The sequence below is a fragment of the Hemibagrus wyckioides genome, linkage group LG18 (genome assembly GCF_019097595.1).
Source record: "Hemibagrus wyckioides isolate EC202008001 linkage group LG18, SWU_Hwy_1.0, whole genome shotgun sequence".
Taxonomy (NCBI): Eukaryota; Metazoa; Chordata; class Actinopteri; order Siluriformes; family Bagridae; genus Hemibagrus; species Hemibagrus wyckioides.
The window spans coordinates 8885213-8902299 of record NC_080727.1 but is presented as its reverse complement, the minus strand read 5'-3'; the positions used below and the strand labels follow the sequence as shown (position 1 = coordinate 8902299).

At 40.4% G+C, this 17087-nt stretch overlaps 1 protein-coding gene across 4 annotated transcripts in view; it reads right to left on the bottom strand.

Annotated features, from left to right (window-relative positions):
* ptpra (protein tyrosine phosphatase receptor type A) overlaps positions 1–17087 on the bottom strand; it is a 47552-nt gene that overhangs the window by 20634 nt on the left and 9831 nt on the right. For 2 of the 4 annotated variants that reach the window (XM_058415172.1, XM_058415174.1), the window contains exons 2-3: positions 4730–4776; positions 1102–1180 (exon numbers count right to left, since the gene is read on the bottom strand). In XM_058415172.1, coding sequence (XP_058271155.1) covers positions 1102–1180; positions 4730–4750 — 100 coding nt within the window. In that variant the 5' untranslated portion in view covers positions 4751–4776. Of the gene's footprint in view, positions 1–1101; positions 1181–1793; positions 1890–4729; positions 4777–17087 lie in introns of all 4 variants that reach the window. The other 2 variants (XM_058415175.1, XM_058415176.1) reach the window with 2 other exon arrangements.

Genomic DNA, 17087 nt, shown 5'->3' with positions numbered 1-17087 from the left:
GTACTGGAGGAACCATACTAGGACCTGCACCTTCCAGTACATTTCGATTTACGGCATTTGGCAGATGCCCTCCTCAGAAGTGCTTTGAAACCTCTATTAATAAATACATCCTGATACTGATCCAATAGGTCATAGATTAATCAGTCTCTGAGGTAATGGAGCAAGAAAAGCATATAGACAACACGATTTTTCTTTCAGTAGACTGTAACAGTAGTCCAAGTAGGAAAAGATCCATGGCAGGAATAAACCAGACAGATCAAAATGCTTGCTTTAATGACACCAAGGTAACACAATGACAACTATTACATAACTTCTAAAATGATATTACATCTCTAATAACTCATGTTCTGCCTTATACAAGAAGGCATGCTAATGGATGTTTTGTGGTATGAATGCTAAAGAATTATATTTCTAAAGCATCATATAGGTAGGGTTTTTTTTTTTTTAAGTGTATACATCCTTTTGCTTCTGACAATACACTTCAACTTGGGGATGTCTCCTATGACTCAAAAGACTCCCAAAACTTTGAAGGTTTTCATGCGGTTCCTCGGACCGTCTTGATCCTACACCATTTTTTTATCTGGATGTAGAAACTTGAGGGAATAGATTCTGGCATCACGCTGTTTCAAGAAGGTAGAACAGACTGTCTGGAGAGTAAGTGAAGCTGTGGAAGTAGTTTAACTACTGATAATTTACATTATTTTACTGCTTTTGGGCCCCTGTGACATTTTTGTAAACAAACTATGCTGGCTAAAAGCTTCAGAAACTGTAAGCTTGAGATCTGATCTTGTTTTTTGCATTTCTGTATACCACTTTCAGAAAACTGTGACACAAATAAACATTTCAGAGCTAATAACGTTCACACAGCTGCTTCCTGAAGTTCAGATCTAAACTTTTACTGCCAGAAGTTCTGAAAAGTTTTGACTTGAGTGAAGAAATGAATGGATTTACTGCTGAAGGTTAAACTATAGAGAAACTAAAGTTACAAGAATACTAGTGTGTTAATGTAACACTGACGCTATAAAAAGCAAGGCCTATCTTGTGTTGTCTTCATTAATTAAAACCCTTCCATGATGAGGTAGATATCATAAACAATCTTACCTGAGACCTCGGGGGGTTGCTGGGCCCAACCAGAGGCCAAGGCAAACAACAGGAGCAGGGGACACAGAGCCATACTGCCCTGAGAGAGAGAGAGAGAGAGAGAGAGAGAGAGAGAGGACAAAAAAAAGATAAAGAGAAATGGAGAGAAAGAGAGAGCAAGACAGACAGAAAGAGACAGAAATAATGAGAAAAGAGAGACAGAAGTGGTAAGAGAAAGAGACCGAAGAAGAGAGAGAGAGAGAGAGAGAGCACAAAAAAGAAATAAAAAGAGAGAGCAAGACAGACAAAGAGACAGATAGGCAGAGATAGACAGAGAGAAGAGAGAGAGAGAGAGAGAGAGAGAGAGAGAGAGAGAGACAGCAAAAAAGATAGCCAAAGAGAAAGAGAGAATCCGAGATTAAGGGAAGAGGGAGAGAGAGACAGAGACAGAGAGAGACACAGCAAAAAAAGATAGCCAAAGAGAAAGAGAGAACAAGACAGACAGAGAGACAGAAAGGCAGAGAGACAGACAGAGAGACAGACAGACAGAGAGAGAGAGAGAGAGAGAGAGAGAGAGGTTTCTTAATATGCTTTTGCAGTCTTTTCGTTCTGCATCATTCACCTCCACTAAAGTTCAAGTTCAGTTCTCAAGAAGACACACAAAATCACCCAGAAGAGATGTTCTTATTATCAAAGCTGCATCCTACACAGACCTGACTGCTTTAACTTCGGATTTTTAATGACGAGCATCCAATCAGCAGCCTCCACACCTTTTTCTCCTAATATGAAGCATTTTTTCCTCCGTGCTACTGATAACAGAAGACACATGCACATTAAACTTTGGTTGAGTCTTAGATTCTGAATATAAAAGTGGTCCACATATCAGCATTAATTTTATTGCAACAGGAAACAGGAAAAGGGTGTCTGGTTAGATTTTGGCTAGATTAACCAAGGCTGAAATGGAAGACCTTTCAGATTAGTGAAACTTGTAAAAGGTGATATTTATGAAAAATAAAAAGAAATAAAATAAGCAATAAAAAGAATATTCTATTCTACTGAATTCTGCTAGGCTACTATTACTGCTGCTAGGGCTGCTAGGTGACACTAGGTGATAGCAGGTTATGTTAAAACATGAATGAAGCACATGGCTGCACTGATTGGTTAGGGGAGGATACAGCGAGTCTTACACTTTAGTGGTTTGTAGTGTTCGAGCTCCAAACCACTGCACAACTCTGTGTGAAGGCATGAGGTTTAAAACCCACTGCACTCTGCTAGAAGCCTATTATTTAGCAACCAGACAAGCAACACTGATTGCTGTAATTGCTATTGCCTTAACCGCTGTGGTAACAGGCTACCGTAAGCTAGGCTAACTGGCTAGCTATCTGGGTCCAGCCCTTATCTAACACAGCTGATCTGGTTAGCCGAGCAGTGTGCTGCATTACAATGCCACAGTACAATAGATTCTGTGTGTGTGTGTGTGTGTGTGTGTGTGTGAGAGACAGAGTTTGTTAGAGAAGAGAAAGAGCTGAAAATGACTAGCCACTATCATGGCTTACATTCAGCATGTGCTCCGTGCAGCATTTGGTAAGCAGATCAACACACTGCTTTAAACACGTTAAACAAGACAAGTTTTTAAAATTAAGGGGACATCCTAAAGTTAGTTCTAAACACAGCTTAATAGTAAAAGTGAGGTACCAGGACACCAAGTGAGACATGAGCCCTACATGAACATTCTGAGCATGTAATCACAAGAATCGTCCCAAATCACATGTAGATGAAACTGAGGGCATGAAGACTTTATTATCGCCACACATATATTACAGCACAGTGGAATGCTTTTCTTCGCATATCCCAGCTAACGAAGCTGGGGTCAGAGTGCAGGAGCAGCTATGATACAGCGCCCCTGGAGCAGAGAGGGTTCAAGGGCCTTGCTCAATTGCCCAACAGTGGAGCGGAGGGTTGAATCAACCACGATCAACGATCAACAACCAACAGCCTTAACCACTAGAGCCACCACTGCCCCATGCATGCACTATTCTATGCCATTTTATTGTTCACACCAAAAATTTCAACATGAAGAAGTGTAATTTAAATACCTGGATGATGCACTTATTCAACTAAATGTGGAATGTTGGACACTTACAGTGGAAGAGGGGCGGGGCTACCAGATGCTAACGGTGGACAAAAAAAAAAAATTTCAAAATGGCTGACGACAATATGGTAGACAAGACTTCTAACAAATGGCCCACTTTGTGCGATTGTTTTCAACATTTTCAAAAATTCACTGTGTTCCACTAAAGCTAGAGTCGTCGCATTACATGCATCGTACGTCATCAGTCTTCTTCCCGGGAAATGGCTTCTACTTCCTGTTAGTTGGAAAAAAAGCCCTTAATGCTCTATTTGAGACGAGGCTGAGACTGAGACTACACATCATAATCCACACACTAGACAGTAGTGTATATAGTGTGTATTATGTGATTTGGGACACAGCCAGAACATTTTACTGCTGTAGTGGGAGGACTGGAGGGGTCCAGCGCACATTTCCTAGGTGTTACGCTTCACAGTTTACACACAACCTCATAATTATTATGTATATTTTTCTACTGAAACCAAATGAGCACACAAACTGACATGATTGAAAAAATGACTTGTTTAAGAAAGTTCCTCTACAAGGCCGTGGTGCAATGATGCTGTCGGCTCATCTGCAGCAGTCTGGTGTACTTTAATAACCCCTTTGAATAAGAAACTGATCTGATGCTTGCTTTATTTGGCACTTTGTTCCGCTTTAGTCCATTTGCTTACTTCTTTAAGGACGTTTGTTGCCTTATCAACCCTAAGCAAGCACATGTGACTGAGACTGCAAGGACGCTGTGATATACTATACGATCCCTAGTTCTGATTAGAGACAGTTGTATTTGTTTGGTTAAGGAGACTTCATTAAAGTTCATTAAAGTCAGGCTTGTGTGATATTTATTTTTCCCTGCTTGAAAAAAAAAATGCAATAAATCAATTGTACATAACTAGTGGAGGATGACTTGCAATAAAAGGCGCATTTCTACCAGTCTGGGTCTAAGGAGAGTACAGGTACAGGAATAATAACACAAAATGTGCTATCACCAAAACTCATCCAGAAACTCTTTATTTTTAAGTGATTCTAATGCTCTGTAATGCTCTGTAAAAATAACATTTTGCTATAATTCTGTTACAAACAAGTTGTTTCATGTCTTCATGGTCAACACTGTTTATTTATCCTAACATGTAAATGATGCGTCAGCCAGATGAGGACGAGGTTCCCGTTTGAGTCTGGTTCCTCTCAAGATTTCTTCCTCATATCGTTTTTTTCTTGGCACCGTTGTATCTGGCTTGCTCATTAGAGATGAATATGGATTTAAATTTTGACCGTAAGCGTTTTTATTCTGAATTTTCATATTCCTGTAAAGCCGCAATGTCCACTGTTAAAAGCTCTATACAAATAAAACTGAACTGAATGTTCACTATATATTTGTTTAGTGTTATTTAAGGCAACGATAGACTGATAGATTTTATTTTATATTAACGAACTGAAAATGATCGCCGTGACAGAAAGCGAGTTTTCTTTATTCATTAGCCAGGTTAGTGCATGTTTGGCGCAAAAGCTCTGCCCACTTACCTGCAAAAAAGTGCTCTGCATCACTCACTCATTCGCACCGTGACTGCCTGGAGACGGAGAGAGAGAGAGAGAGAGAGAGAGAGAGAGAGAGAGAATGTGAATATTATGAAACTGCTAGGAAACAGATTCTCTCATTAGCTTAAGGCATGTCATGCTAAAACAGACATATTTTCCAGCGTGGTTGGCGTGTGTCAGCTTGTCGGCTCTACAAACTCTAAAGGAAACGTAAACGGTGAAATTTTTGCTGCACACAGTTTATTTCCACTGACCTCCTTTTGAGCAAATCCTGATTTTATTTTTTTTAAAAAAGAAAAGCACCATGATTCCTCAAAATGATTTCCTCTCGATTGATGTGCGACACGGAGTTTACAGAAAGAGAGGTGATGGAGATGAAGGGAGATGGAAAAGGAAATTAAAGAAGGACCGATGATGTAGCAATGATTTCATAGCGTTTCGGTACGGTTCATGACTGCGAGTTTGGCTCACGCTGTGTTGTTGAGGTCATCTTATCATTTGTGTTCAGGACATTCAGTAAGACAGAGGCGCACTGCAACACAAAGTCGATTCTAATACTCGCGCTGACTCAGAAGTCAGCAGTCTACCGAGTGTCAGAAACATTCACATTTACTGTATGATTTTTAGAATTAATGTTAGTGACGGCCTCTCAAAAAGGTAGCTAAAATAAAAGTAAACACAATATCTAACACAAAATGGTAGCTAACACAATAATGTACGATGAGGTAGTTAGCTAGTCACGTAAATTAACACACGCTACGTGAAATAAACCAGCGTATCAATTCCAGGAGTGGACGACTCCATGTAGCTATCCTCTTTATCCTCATACGCCGACTGCCAACGTGAAACTGATTCTGATTTAAAATACGTTCATTCAGCAGTCTCGTTCTGCTGCTCGAAAAATGTGTTGCGTGACTCCGGTAAATCAGTTTATTAGTAATTGAATGAGGAGCTCCATGCGCACAGAAACATGCCAAGGGACGACAGAAAAGGTCACGTTACTGCATGTGAAGCAGCGATATTGTGTTGGAGGGCAGGGTCAGGGTGGTGGTGGTGATGGTTGGTCAGAGTCTGGTGCTTCACTGTACATGCAAAGTGTGTGGAAATGAGACAAAATGGTAGCTAACACAATAATGTATGATGAGGTAGTTAGCTAGTCACGTAAATTAACACACGCTACGTGAAATAAACCAGCGTATCAGTTCCAGGAGTGGACGACTCCATGTAGCTATCCTCTTTTATATCAGTGTTTGCTGTAGCAATGTGTTGTGTTCATATAGTCAGAAAAAAATTAAATAAAATAAAAAATAAATAAATAGAAACAAATAAATAAACAAATAAAAAAAAATTGTTCTGAGAAAGATAATAAGGAAAAACTTACATGTCCAACAAATAAAATAAAATAAATAAATAAATAAAACGTAAAAAAAAATTTCTCTTCTATAAATAATAATAATCAGCAGCAGCAGCAGCAGCAGCCAAGAATGCTAGGGTTTATGCAAATAAAATGAAAAAACAGTGAGTTCTTCAACACTGGCGAATGAACACGACTCCAAAAGAATCATGAACTAAAGCAGGAGATATCTACTGATAGTGAAGATGATCTTAATGTCAGCAGAGATAACATTCTTGCCGTCCTTGTGAAGAACATACTGAATGTGTTTAGTCAGTGTGTGAATCCAGCCACTTTATTAGGAACATCATGCAGTTTTCTAATCGGCTGATCATGTGGCAGCAGCCCTGTGCAGATCATCATACAACTACAAGTCAAGAGCTTTAGTTAACGTTCACGTCAAAGAGCAGAATGAAGGAAATAAAAACTCTTTGTGACTCTGAATGTGAAGGGTTAGGTGCCAGATGTACTGGTTTGAGAAACTGCTGATGATTTGAAATGTCCAAACGTACACAGAATGGTGCGAAAACATTCAGTGAGGGGCATTACTGAGGACGTTGATGATGAGAGAGAGCATGCAGACTGCGTCCAGAAGGCTACAGTAAATCAATAAGCACTCTTTATGACTGTGGTGAGCAGAAAAGCATTTCAGAACCCTCAACACAACACACACCACACCAGGATCCACTCCTCAATCGTGAGCGCTTTGTTATGACACAGACAGCAGGTAAGTGGTGGATTGAGTGAGTCGGTTTCACTGAATGAAAATACAATACACCAGTGATAATATCATAAACACATCCAATCGTCAGCGCTGACATCACCTTCCTGCGTCAGCCGGTAGATCTAGATGCCTGCGTGCACACACACAGGCGGCATTTCCTGGATGATTCAATCCGGGGATAAAGAAATCATCACAAGTTCATATTCGGTAGTGGAGGAAAAGCACAGTGCTTCAGACACACCCTCTTGGGTCACGGTTCATTTTATTACGCTCCATCACACATATACGCTGGTAAGAGACTAAATGGATCCACGAAGATTTAATGATTGTACTTTTATAAGGTGGAGTGTTTAATCATCTGAAGAGTCACATATTGAGGCAGTGGTTATTTCTGCTGTATTGAAAACATGTTGCATACAGACAGAGCTTACATTTTGTATATCACCCCCCCACTAATATAAAAGAATAACAATCAAAAAACGTATACCTGACGTATGGGATAGCGGCTCTTGTCGGTCTTAAAGAGTAAAGTGTTTTAAGTTAGAACGAGTCGAGGCGAGACGAGGAAAAGTGTCCAAAGCGAGCTGGTCAGACAGTTAGAATATCTGAATGAGAAGCTTGTGTTTTAATGTAGCACCAAAATGTAACTTGAGCCAAGTTCAGCAATTCCTCGAGCAATGTTTTACCAGAAAAATCCGAACTCTGTGATTAAAACCGTTCATTCTGGAGAGCAAAGATAAAACGTTGCTTCCTCTACACATGATTCAGCAACAACTCACAGCACATGACTAAGTATCATGCTATCATCACACCCACACACACACACACACACACACACACACGTGTATTGTCAGTGTGGTCATGGTTTTTTTTTGAGCTTCCTCCAGGCAGGATTAGATTGTGGCTTTTTTTCTGCCAGCTTAATCACTTACATTTACATACACGTGTGTGAGAGCACAGCTGGACCATCTTTAATCAAAGCCACAAACACTAATGTTTTTTAAGTAAGTCATTTGGGATTGAGAGCAAAAGAGGTCCTCTTTGTCCTTAAAGTTGATGTGTTAGAAGCAGGAAAAATGGGGATTTGGGCGAGTTTGACAAAGGGCCAAATTGTGATGGCTAGACGACTGGATCAGAGCATCTCTAAAACTGCAGCTGTTGTGGGGTGTTGTGGGGTCTGAAGCGATCAGTATCTATCAAAAGTATCTTTTAAAGTCCTGTAAATATCCTTTAAGTCTTATATGAGCCCCCCTCACAACTTACAGGTCTTAAAGGATCTGCTGCTAACATCTTGGTGCCAGATACCACAGCACTCCTTCAGGGATCTAGTGAAGTCCATGCCTCGATGGGTCAGGGCTGTTTACCAGCAAAAGGGGGAACAGCACTTTATTAGGTAGGTGGTCATAATGTTATGCCTGATCGATGCAAATAAATTCATTAATCAATAAATGAATAAAGCAAATTCTCGCAAACCAGACGTCTCAGTAAATTTTCAACAAATGCATCACTGCATCGTTTTAGATTTCAGTAATGAATTATATAACATTTAAAGACATGATGCCACGAATTCGTACAGTCAATCAAGTGAGTCTGAAAGCAGAGCGACGCTGTAGGCCACTGGCAACCATCACACTCGGATTCAGACGTCGGCAAACGAGCTTTTAGTCCAAACCTCAGTCTTAGTCCTGTGTTCTCCACCCAAGTGAAGTACGAAGTATGAAGACCCGGCTCTCTAAAAGTGCCATTCAAAGCTTCTTCCTCAAGCATCTGCCTGTACTAGCATAGAAAACAGCCAGAAAATAAATAAATAAATAAGTAAAAAATATTATTTAAACTTATTCAAACTGTACATGATGCTGCCTCATTTGGCTGTACATTCTGAACAGAAATACTTGTAGAATAAATACTAGCGGCGGTTTTCGGTAGAATCGATTGACATTATTAACACTGCATCTCTTTCTCTCTCAAACACACACACACACACACACACACACACACACACTTCCCATCCTCTGCCTGGAGCCAAAGCTAATCAGGGTGAAATCAGCTAGCAGTCACAGGACCGCTGCTTTTCCTCTGCTGCATTGTGCATTGTGGATGAACACAATAGACATTACAGCTATTCAGAGTCAATTATCAACCTGTCTGGCTTTACACAGGTGTGGGCTTCACACACTAAATACATATCTCAAGAATCTGTTTGCATCAACATTCATGGCATTTTCCGTTTAACCGCCTTCTCCTTATCACGATTAACCGTCAACTGTCGCAAATTCTGCAAGAGACTTACGACATGTTTTCTTTCTTCTGGCAAATAATCAAGTCTATAGAAAGTTCAGTCATGATACAAATGAGATACAGAAAACTTTTTATTTTCTATTATTATTTTTGTTATTTCTAAATGTAATATGTAATATTTACTTGGACAAAAAAAAAACCCTGACAGAGGCTCATACTAAATATCTGGAGCGCTAGCAAGTCACAAACAGTCTGAGGCAACGGAAAACTGTCCTCATACGCCGACTGCCAACGTGAAACTGATTCTGATTTAAAATACGTTCATTCAGCTGCTCGAAAAATGTGTTGCGTGACTCCGGTAAATCAGTTTATTAGTAATTGAATGAGGAGCTCCATGCGCACAGAAACATGCCAAGGGACGACAGAAAAGGTCACGTTACTGCATGTGAAGCAGCGATATTGTGTTGGAGGGCAGGGTCAGGGTGGTGGTGGTGATGGTTGGTCAGAGTCTGGTGCTTCACTGTACATGCAAAGTGTGTGGAAATGAGAGCGCATGAATATCTGGAACTCCTCTGATAGAGTTTAGATGAAATGCTGGATGAGTCGGAACCTCAGCTAGGTAGGATATAGTGAGATAGTGACAAAAAAAAAAAGTTGGATTTATTATGTGAGATGGACAACTAGTTACCAACACATACACCGATTAGGCAGCAAGTGAACATTCTGTCCTCAAAGTTAATTTGTTAGAAGCAGGAAAAATGGGCAAGTGTAAGGATTTGAGCGAGTTTGACAAGGGCCAAATTGTGATGGCTAGACCACTGGATTAGTTATCTTGTGGGGTGTTCCTGGTCTGCAGTGGTCAGTATCTATCAAAAGTGTGGTCCAAGGACGGAACAGTTGTGAACCGGAGACAGGGTCATGGGCGGACAAGTCTTACTGATGCATGTGGGGAGCGAAGGCTGGCCCGTCCAACAGATGAGCTACTGTTGCTCAAATTGCTGAATGCTGGTTCTGATAGAAAGGTGTCAGCATGATGGGTCAGCAAAAGGGGAGGTGGTCATAATGTTATGCCTGGTCGGTGTATGTGCCTGAACATCCCATTCAGTTTATTTAATCCTCCATTAGCTGTTACAATAATCTCCACTCTTCAGAAAAGCTTTCCACTAGATGTTCGAGTGTTTCTGGGGGGATTTGTGATCATTCATACAGCCACTAGAGCATTAGCAAATCCAGACACTAGTGTTAGTTGAGTAATTCTGGGGTGCAGTCAGTGTTCCAGTTCAGCCCTAAGGTGTTTAACATGGTTAAGGTCAGGACACTCCTTTTCTATCAGTCCAGACTTAACGCACCATGTCTTCATGGAGCTCGCTTTGTGCACCGGGGCATTGTCATGATGGAACATGTTTGAGGCTGAACACTACAGCACACAGTAGTGTGTTTGTTTGTTGAGGAAATGCATACGAGTCTGATGGTTAGATGTCAGGTGGTCATCTGACCATCTGATGGAATATGATGTGGTCAGATGTTTCTGGCTGCTCTGTTCTGTTCTATTCAGCAAAGATATTTCTCTTTTATTCCTTTAACTGTTAGAGAATGAACAGAATTTAACTATCATACCTTTCAGATCAGCTTCTATTCTATTCTAATCGTATCTGTTCTAATATATTCTATCATGCGAGTAGTTTAATTGTATTTTGTTCCATATTATCCTATTTGACTTTAAATGTAATGTGCACATCAGCTGACAGGACAATATGTTTCTGTTCTATTCTATTCAATTCTATTCTAGCCGATTCTATTCTTGTGTTGTCTGTTCTATACTAGTCTATTTTATTTCTATCCCATTCTATTCTAGTCTATTGTAGTCTGTTCTATTCTACTGCAATCTATTCTAGTCTATTTTATTCTATTCTAGTCTGTTCTATCCTAATCTCTTCTATCCTAGTCTATTCTATTCTAGTCTATTCGGATGTAGTCTATACTAGTCTAGTCTGTTCTACCCTAGTCTAGTCTATCCCATTTTATTCTAGTCAATTCTAGTCAAGTCTGTTCTCTTCTAGTCTGTTCTATTCTAGACTATTTTATTTCAAGCCTATTCTAGTCCAGTCTATTCTTTGTATTTTGTTCTAATTTATTCCATTTTAATCCAACTTGATTGATGTTTACATGCAAATCTGCCAACAGGACATGTTCTATTCTATGGCCATTTCTGCTTTCTTCCATTGACTCAAAGATTTCTATTTCACGTTCACTATGGTGAGTAAGTCTCCGACAGGACAACACGCTTCGTTCTTTGTTCTTCTTTTCTGTTCAATTTTCTGTTATTTTACACTGATTTTGTCTTATAATTGCTTGAGCTGTAATATCATGTAATTAAACATAATACGTTTCAAGGTGCTCTCCCCACTTACTGCGCTACAGAACCGTCTACAGAACTATTTTACTCCAGGCTGGATAATCATCTTGCACTGATGACCGATAATGATCTCAGAATCAACACCAGGTATGTGGAAACACGGGCCAAACCGAGGGAACGTCCTGGTGTAAGAAACATCACATTGTGTTTAATCATGTTGAGAAAATTAAGACGCTGTCCATAACGCAAAGGTCATTATGCAGCAGTGCATTTTGGGAAATCAAAACTTGAAGGCGGTGTTAAATATAAACAGCCTAGACCCTCGTCACTGTGGAGTGCACTTGAGCGTGGACAAAACAGCTCAGAGTAGATGGCGTCTTACACAGAGACCATTCTTATCTCAAGTGCGTTTTATATGCCCTGTTGATTCTAATTATCAAATTAGCATCTATTTAAAGTTAGCTGGAATGTTTGGTCAGTTTCTGGGTTAGAACCATGTTTGCATTTTTGTTCCAAAATAGAGCAAATCTACTAAACTGTACACAACGATCATCTATTCTAAAACTCGTAACATGCACACGACAATTCCATGATCACGATTTTATCGTCTAAGCGCCCGCTTCACCATGATGGCACTCTTCGTCCCAGACCTAGTAAACAACTAGCACTTGGACGTATTTTTTAAAACTCACTATGGTGCAAATGCTTTTTTTCAAAGCATTGCAAAATCTTAAATAGTAATTTCTTTTGCTACCAGTTTAGTTACTTCTGCATTGTAACTCTTGCGTAAGCTCCACGTTTCCTGTTGCTGTTTGTATGAAAAAAATGTGTTGTGTATTAAACCACATGGCCGCATCATGTGCTGTTTTATAACCTGCAATGACTAATGTGGGTGGAACCGGTGTTGTTAAATTACAACATTTGTAGTGACTGTGTGATTAACGTGATCATCGCACCTAGACTTTTAGACTATCGTACAAGTTAAAGTGATAACTATTTTTAAATTGTCACAACCGAGAAAACAGAAAACACATACAGTGAAGGATGAAGTAAAGAAAGTGACCTGAAAACTGCAGGAGGAAAAATCTGAGAGGTATGAACTTCACAAGTTTCCATCCACAAATTCGACACCGAATACCAAGACTTTCTCTGCCAACCAGGCATAACATTATGACCACCTGACTAATATTATGTTGGTCCCCCATTTGCTGCCAAAACAGCACTGACCCATCATATCAGAACCAGCATTAACTTCTTCAGCAATTTGAGCAGCAGTAGCTCGTCTGTTGGATCAGATCACACGGTTCAGCCTTCACTTCCCACGTGCATCAATGAGCCTTGGCCGCCCATGACCCTGTCGCCGGTTCACCACTGTTCCATCCTTGTACCACTTTTGATAGATACTGACCACTGCAGACCGGGAACACCCCACAAGAGCTGCAGTTTTGGGGATGCTCTGATCCAGTCGTCTAACCATCATAATCTGGCCCTTGTCAAACTCACTCAAATCCTTACACTTGCCCATTTTTCCTGCTTCTAACACATCAACTTTGAGGACAAAATGTTCACTTGCTGCCTAATATATCCCACCCACTAACAGGTGCCATGATGAGGAGAGAATCATTGCAATTTAAACATGAATAAACCTCTATCTATCCCCAACTCCGCATAGATACAACATATACCAAATTACATACTAATAAAAAGATAGTAATAGACAATTAAAAACACATCTTAAATATCTAAAATTGTTGACTGCTGAATAAACCACACCATGACCAGTCTAATAGCTGTTCACAAAGCCACACAAAAACAAAACATTTACATCATCTTGGAGCAATACTCTAATAAAGCAAGCCAAAAAAGATAAAAAAAAAAAAACCAAACAAAAAACCAAAAACAAACAAACGTTAACATGAAAAACAAATGGATGGAAATCAAACACTGGAATTTTGTTTCAAATGAAACATGAACTCAATGTATAGGAGTAGAGTCTAACTTGGAAGCGAGACAAGGCCCAAACCGTGAGCCAGATGCCAAAGATATGACAACGATAGTTACAGGAAGTCCATGTCTGCAGCGAATGGGCTGAGGTCAGAAGTTTAAACGTAGCGAAGCATTTTAACTCCGGAAACGATTGAGAAAAGCCTACACCGTGATCTGGGAAGCTGATAGCGAGTAGCCCTTTTCACGTTATTCAGAATTATGCAACTCAAAACTACATCCATAATTACAACAAAGAGCAACACATGGGTATTAAAACAAATACACCTCAGGACAGACAAACACATAGTCCATGGTGTCATACCAACACAAGCGTTAACACACTCTTCAGATGATTACACTACAGGGTTTTTGCCCATCCCTGGGTTACATCACTACGAACAATTGCCCAACAACCTCGAACACACACAACACAAACACATCTCACCACAAGAAGCTTAGAAACTGGTCAGCCTTACTGTACAGCATGTTTAGGGTCAGGGGCCATGATTTCAGCATTACATCATCATCTAAATAATACCACAGTATGAATTTACATGTGTAACACAATGCCACTAGGCCTTTAGGTATCTTTATTCAGATTTCAGTCAGAAGAAACTGGAAATAACCCCCAGGTAGGAACTCTAACACGGTCAGAACATAAACTGGTCACACAAAGTGGTCTTTGTCCCATGAGCTTCACATCGGAGCTCTCGCTCTCTCACCTGAAAACATAAAAAATAAAAGCCCAGACGCACACGTTTATGCTGCGTCCCAATTCACATCCTCTTCTAAACACCTACCAGTGAAGCCATGTATCTAATTATTCTCTATGATAGCTATACTCAGCTATACTGTTCGACATGTTCGTGAATGGAAAAGGGCTTTGACTGAAGGCATGTTGCGATGTCACGTGAATCGTCTCGAACAAATCTGCAGAAAAATGCAAGCTTCTCTGCGTCTGAGTTAATTTCTGCATTCGGCTAAAATCGGCAAATCCCGGAGGGACTGAAAACTGACACGTCATGTAACAGAAGCGAACGCTGTTGTCTAGTTTCGCACGCTGTCACTGTAAACAACCTCCTCGCTTCGTTTCATTAACCATTCCATTGTTTCACTTTTCCACATTTCAGCCATGTTGGCTATTTGAATTTAGTGAAGCGAACAGTCACAAAACTCTCCTAGGAAGATTGAAATCTTTTTCATTTTGTAAAAAATATATATATAATAAAAACTGCACCTTTTATATATAATATATATAATAAAAAATGTTCATATCTATCTTTGTATCTATGGACAACTCATATATAATTCAGATCAAATCCCCTTTGAGAATAAAATATTTACACTGTCAGTATTCGTCATCATCGGCTATAGAGAAAGGTGAAGCTCTGAGCAAACAAACAAGAAGTGATCTCATAGAAAAGTGCAAGTCACAAAGAACAAAACCAACAGACAATGGGGTCACATTTTAGCTCCTAGAGTTAGATTGTAAAATGTCTGCTGAGTCTACCAAATAAAGACACACACACGCACACACACACGAGTTGGAAAACGCCTTCCAGGACAGAACAGGGTGTTTTCTCCAGATGCCAGACTGCGCCGTGCGTGTTTGGTAACCTCCAGGGAGGGCGAGCGCAGACATGAAGAGCCGATCGAGCAGAAGCGGAAGACAATCGAGAAAACACCCAGACCAGAGCAATCTAGAAGCTGAACCCCATCAATCGTTTCTAGTCAGTAAAACAAAGCCTGTGATCAGTTTTAATTCAGACAAGGCGTGGGCTCAGGCTCATGCCAGATTCCAGGAAACAAATGGGAGCGAGAATGGAAATCGGTCCCCGTCGTTCTGCGGTGCCCTAATTTTTCGAGACAACCTTGTCACTTTTGGGAAATGTTGTGTTGGAAGGTTAATTGCTCGGTGCGCTCCAGCGCGGCTCGCTGAATTTGAAAACGGAGCACAGCGAAGCGCTTATGAGAGAGACAAGCCGAAGACATGATCCAGCAGGCACATTCGCATACAAAGCACATTCAAGAAAGACCTACATTTCATCATTTGGGCTCGGCTAAATCACATCTGCGCCCGTTAAAGCGGAATACGAACGAGGAACAAGAGCTCTGGGATTCGGGGGGGAAAAAGCCATTTTTACATATTGCTTGAACAGAAAGTAGGCCACGTTTTATCCTGAAGGAAAAGAGCTGAGCCTATTTTCAGCATGCTGATATTCTTTTTTGTCTTACAACCTTTTTAGTTACAGCACCTTAAAAATCTACTGTCTTTTTAATCTGCTTAAATCTCAGATGCCGCAGTTTGTTGCTTGCTTTTATTCCAGGCAAAGAAGACGAAGCAGCATTTACAATTTAGTTCCTTTAATGGAAAGCCATTAAGATTGAGAACTTTTTTAATCAGCATTATTCAAGTATTTGAGCATCTGAGCAAAAAAATATTCAGAAATGACGACACTGCACGTTCAGCATTCTTTGATTTCATCTGACCCTGATGTTTGAGGTGGTTTTCGACACATTTGCTGAAGTGTGAATTTGAGCGTGATTGTTCCCGGCTCCCCTGCAGCGCTGATCTGATTTCCGACTCACTTGATTCTATTGATCCCCGTTTATCTTACGTCATCACAAACGCACGTCACCACACAACACCACACATTTTTGTGGTGCTATTATGTGCAATAAGGCATCTCACCTCATCTGTGTCCTACAACGTACCCTGGCCTTCAAGCTACACGCGTGTTGTAGAAATAATGATATCTTCATCATCTAAAACACTTCCTGATCAACTGTGAACCTTAGTATGAGCTGCGTTCCCATTCACAGGAACCGCAGCACAATTCCAGTGCAACTAAACTCGAACCATCTTCTAGACGAAGTCTCAGGTTCAGTATTGCAGTGCACTTGCAGGTCCACATGACACCTTTCACATTATCAACTTATCTTGAGAACGATGTTCTGTTTCTGGCTAATCGGCCAGCGTGAAATCCTTCGTATAAATGGACAGAAGGGCCAACATCATTCCAAAGACTAGCTTGTGGAAAATGCAATACAAAAAGACAACAGCTACATAAACAGCATAGAGGGACAAATGAGCAGTTTGGGACAGTTTTATATTCTCTGATGCTCCACAGACAAGAAGCTCCTCTGTTTTGATCTTCACAAAACTACAAAGATGTTGATGATGAAGAAGAAAAAGAAGACGCCTCCATTTGTCCTATATACTTTATAGCGCTGTGAATTTTTTCCCTCGCATATTCCAGTCTAGGAAATTGGGGTCAGATCGCAGGGTCAGTCATGATACAGTTAAGTTAAGAGCCTTGCTCGAGGCAGCCTGGTTCAGACCTCTGCACTGACCTGTTTTTCAGTAACCCAAAACCTAAAACCACTAAGCCATCACTGCCCTCCACGCTGTAATTATCAAAGTTCATCCAAGCCCCACCACCTGCCACACTACACACATCAGCTGAGGCGAGTGAGGTCTGGGTCCCACAAAATAAAAAAATTCAGCACAAAGCTGTTATATGACTTATATGTCTTGCTAGCACAGCCCTCACACCCGTCACCTCACACTTCAACATACTGAGACATAATAAAGACCAGGCTTGAATTGGATATTTCGTTTTCATGTGTGATGCATAAAACATCT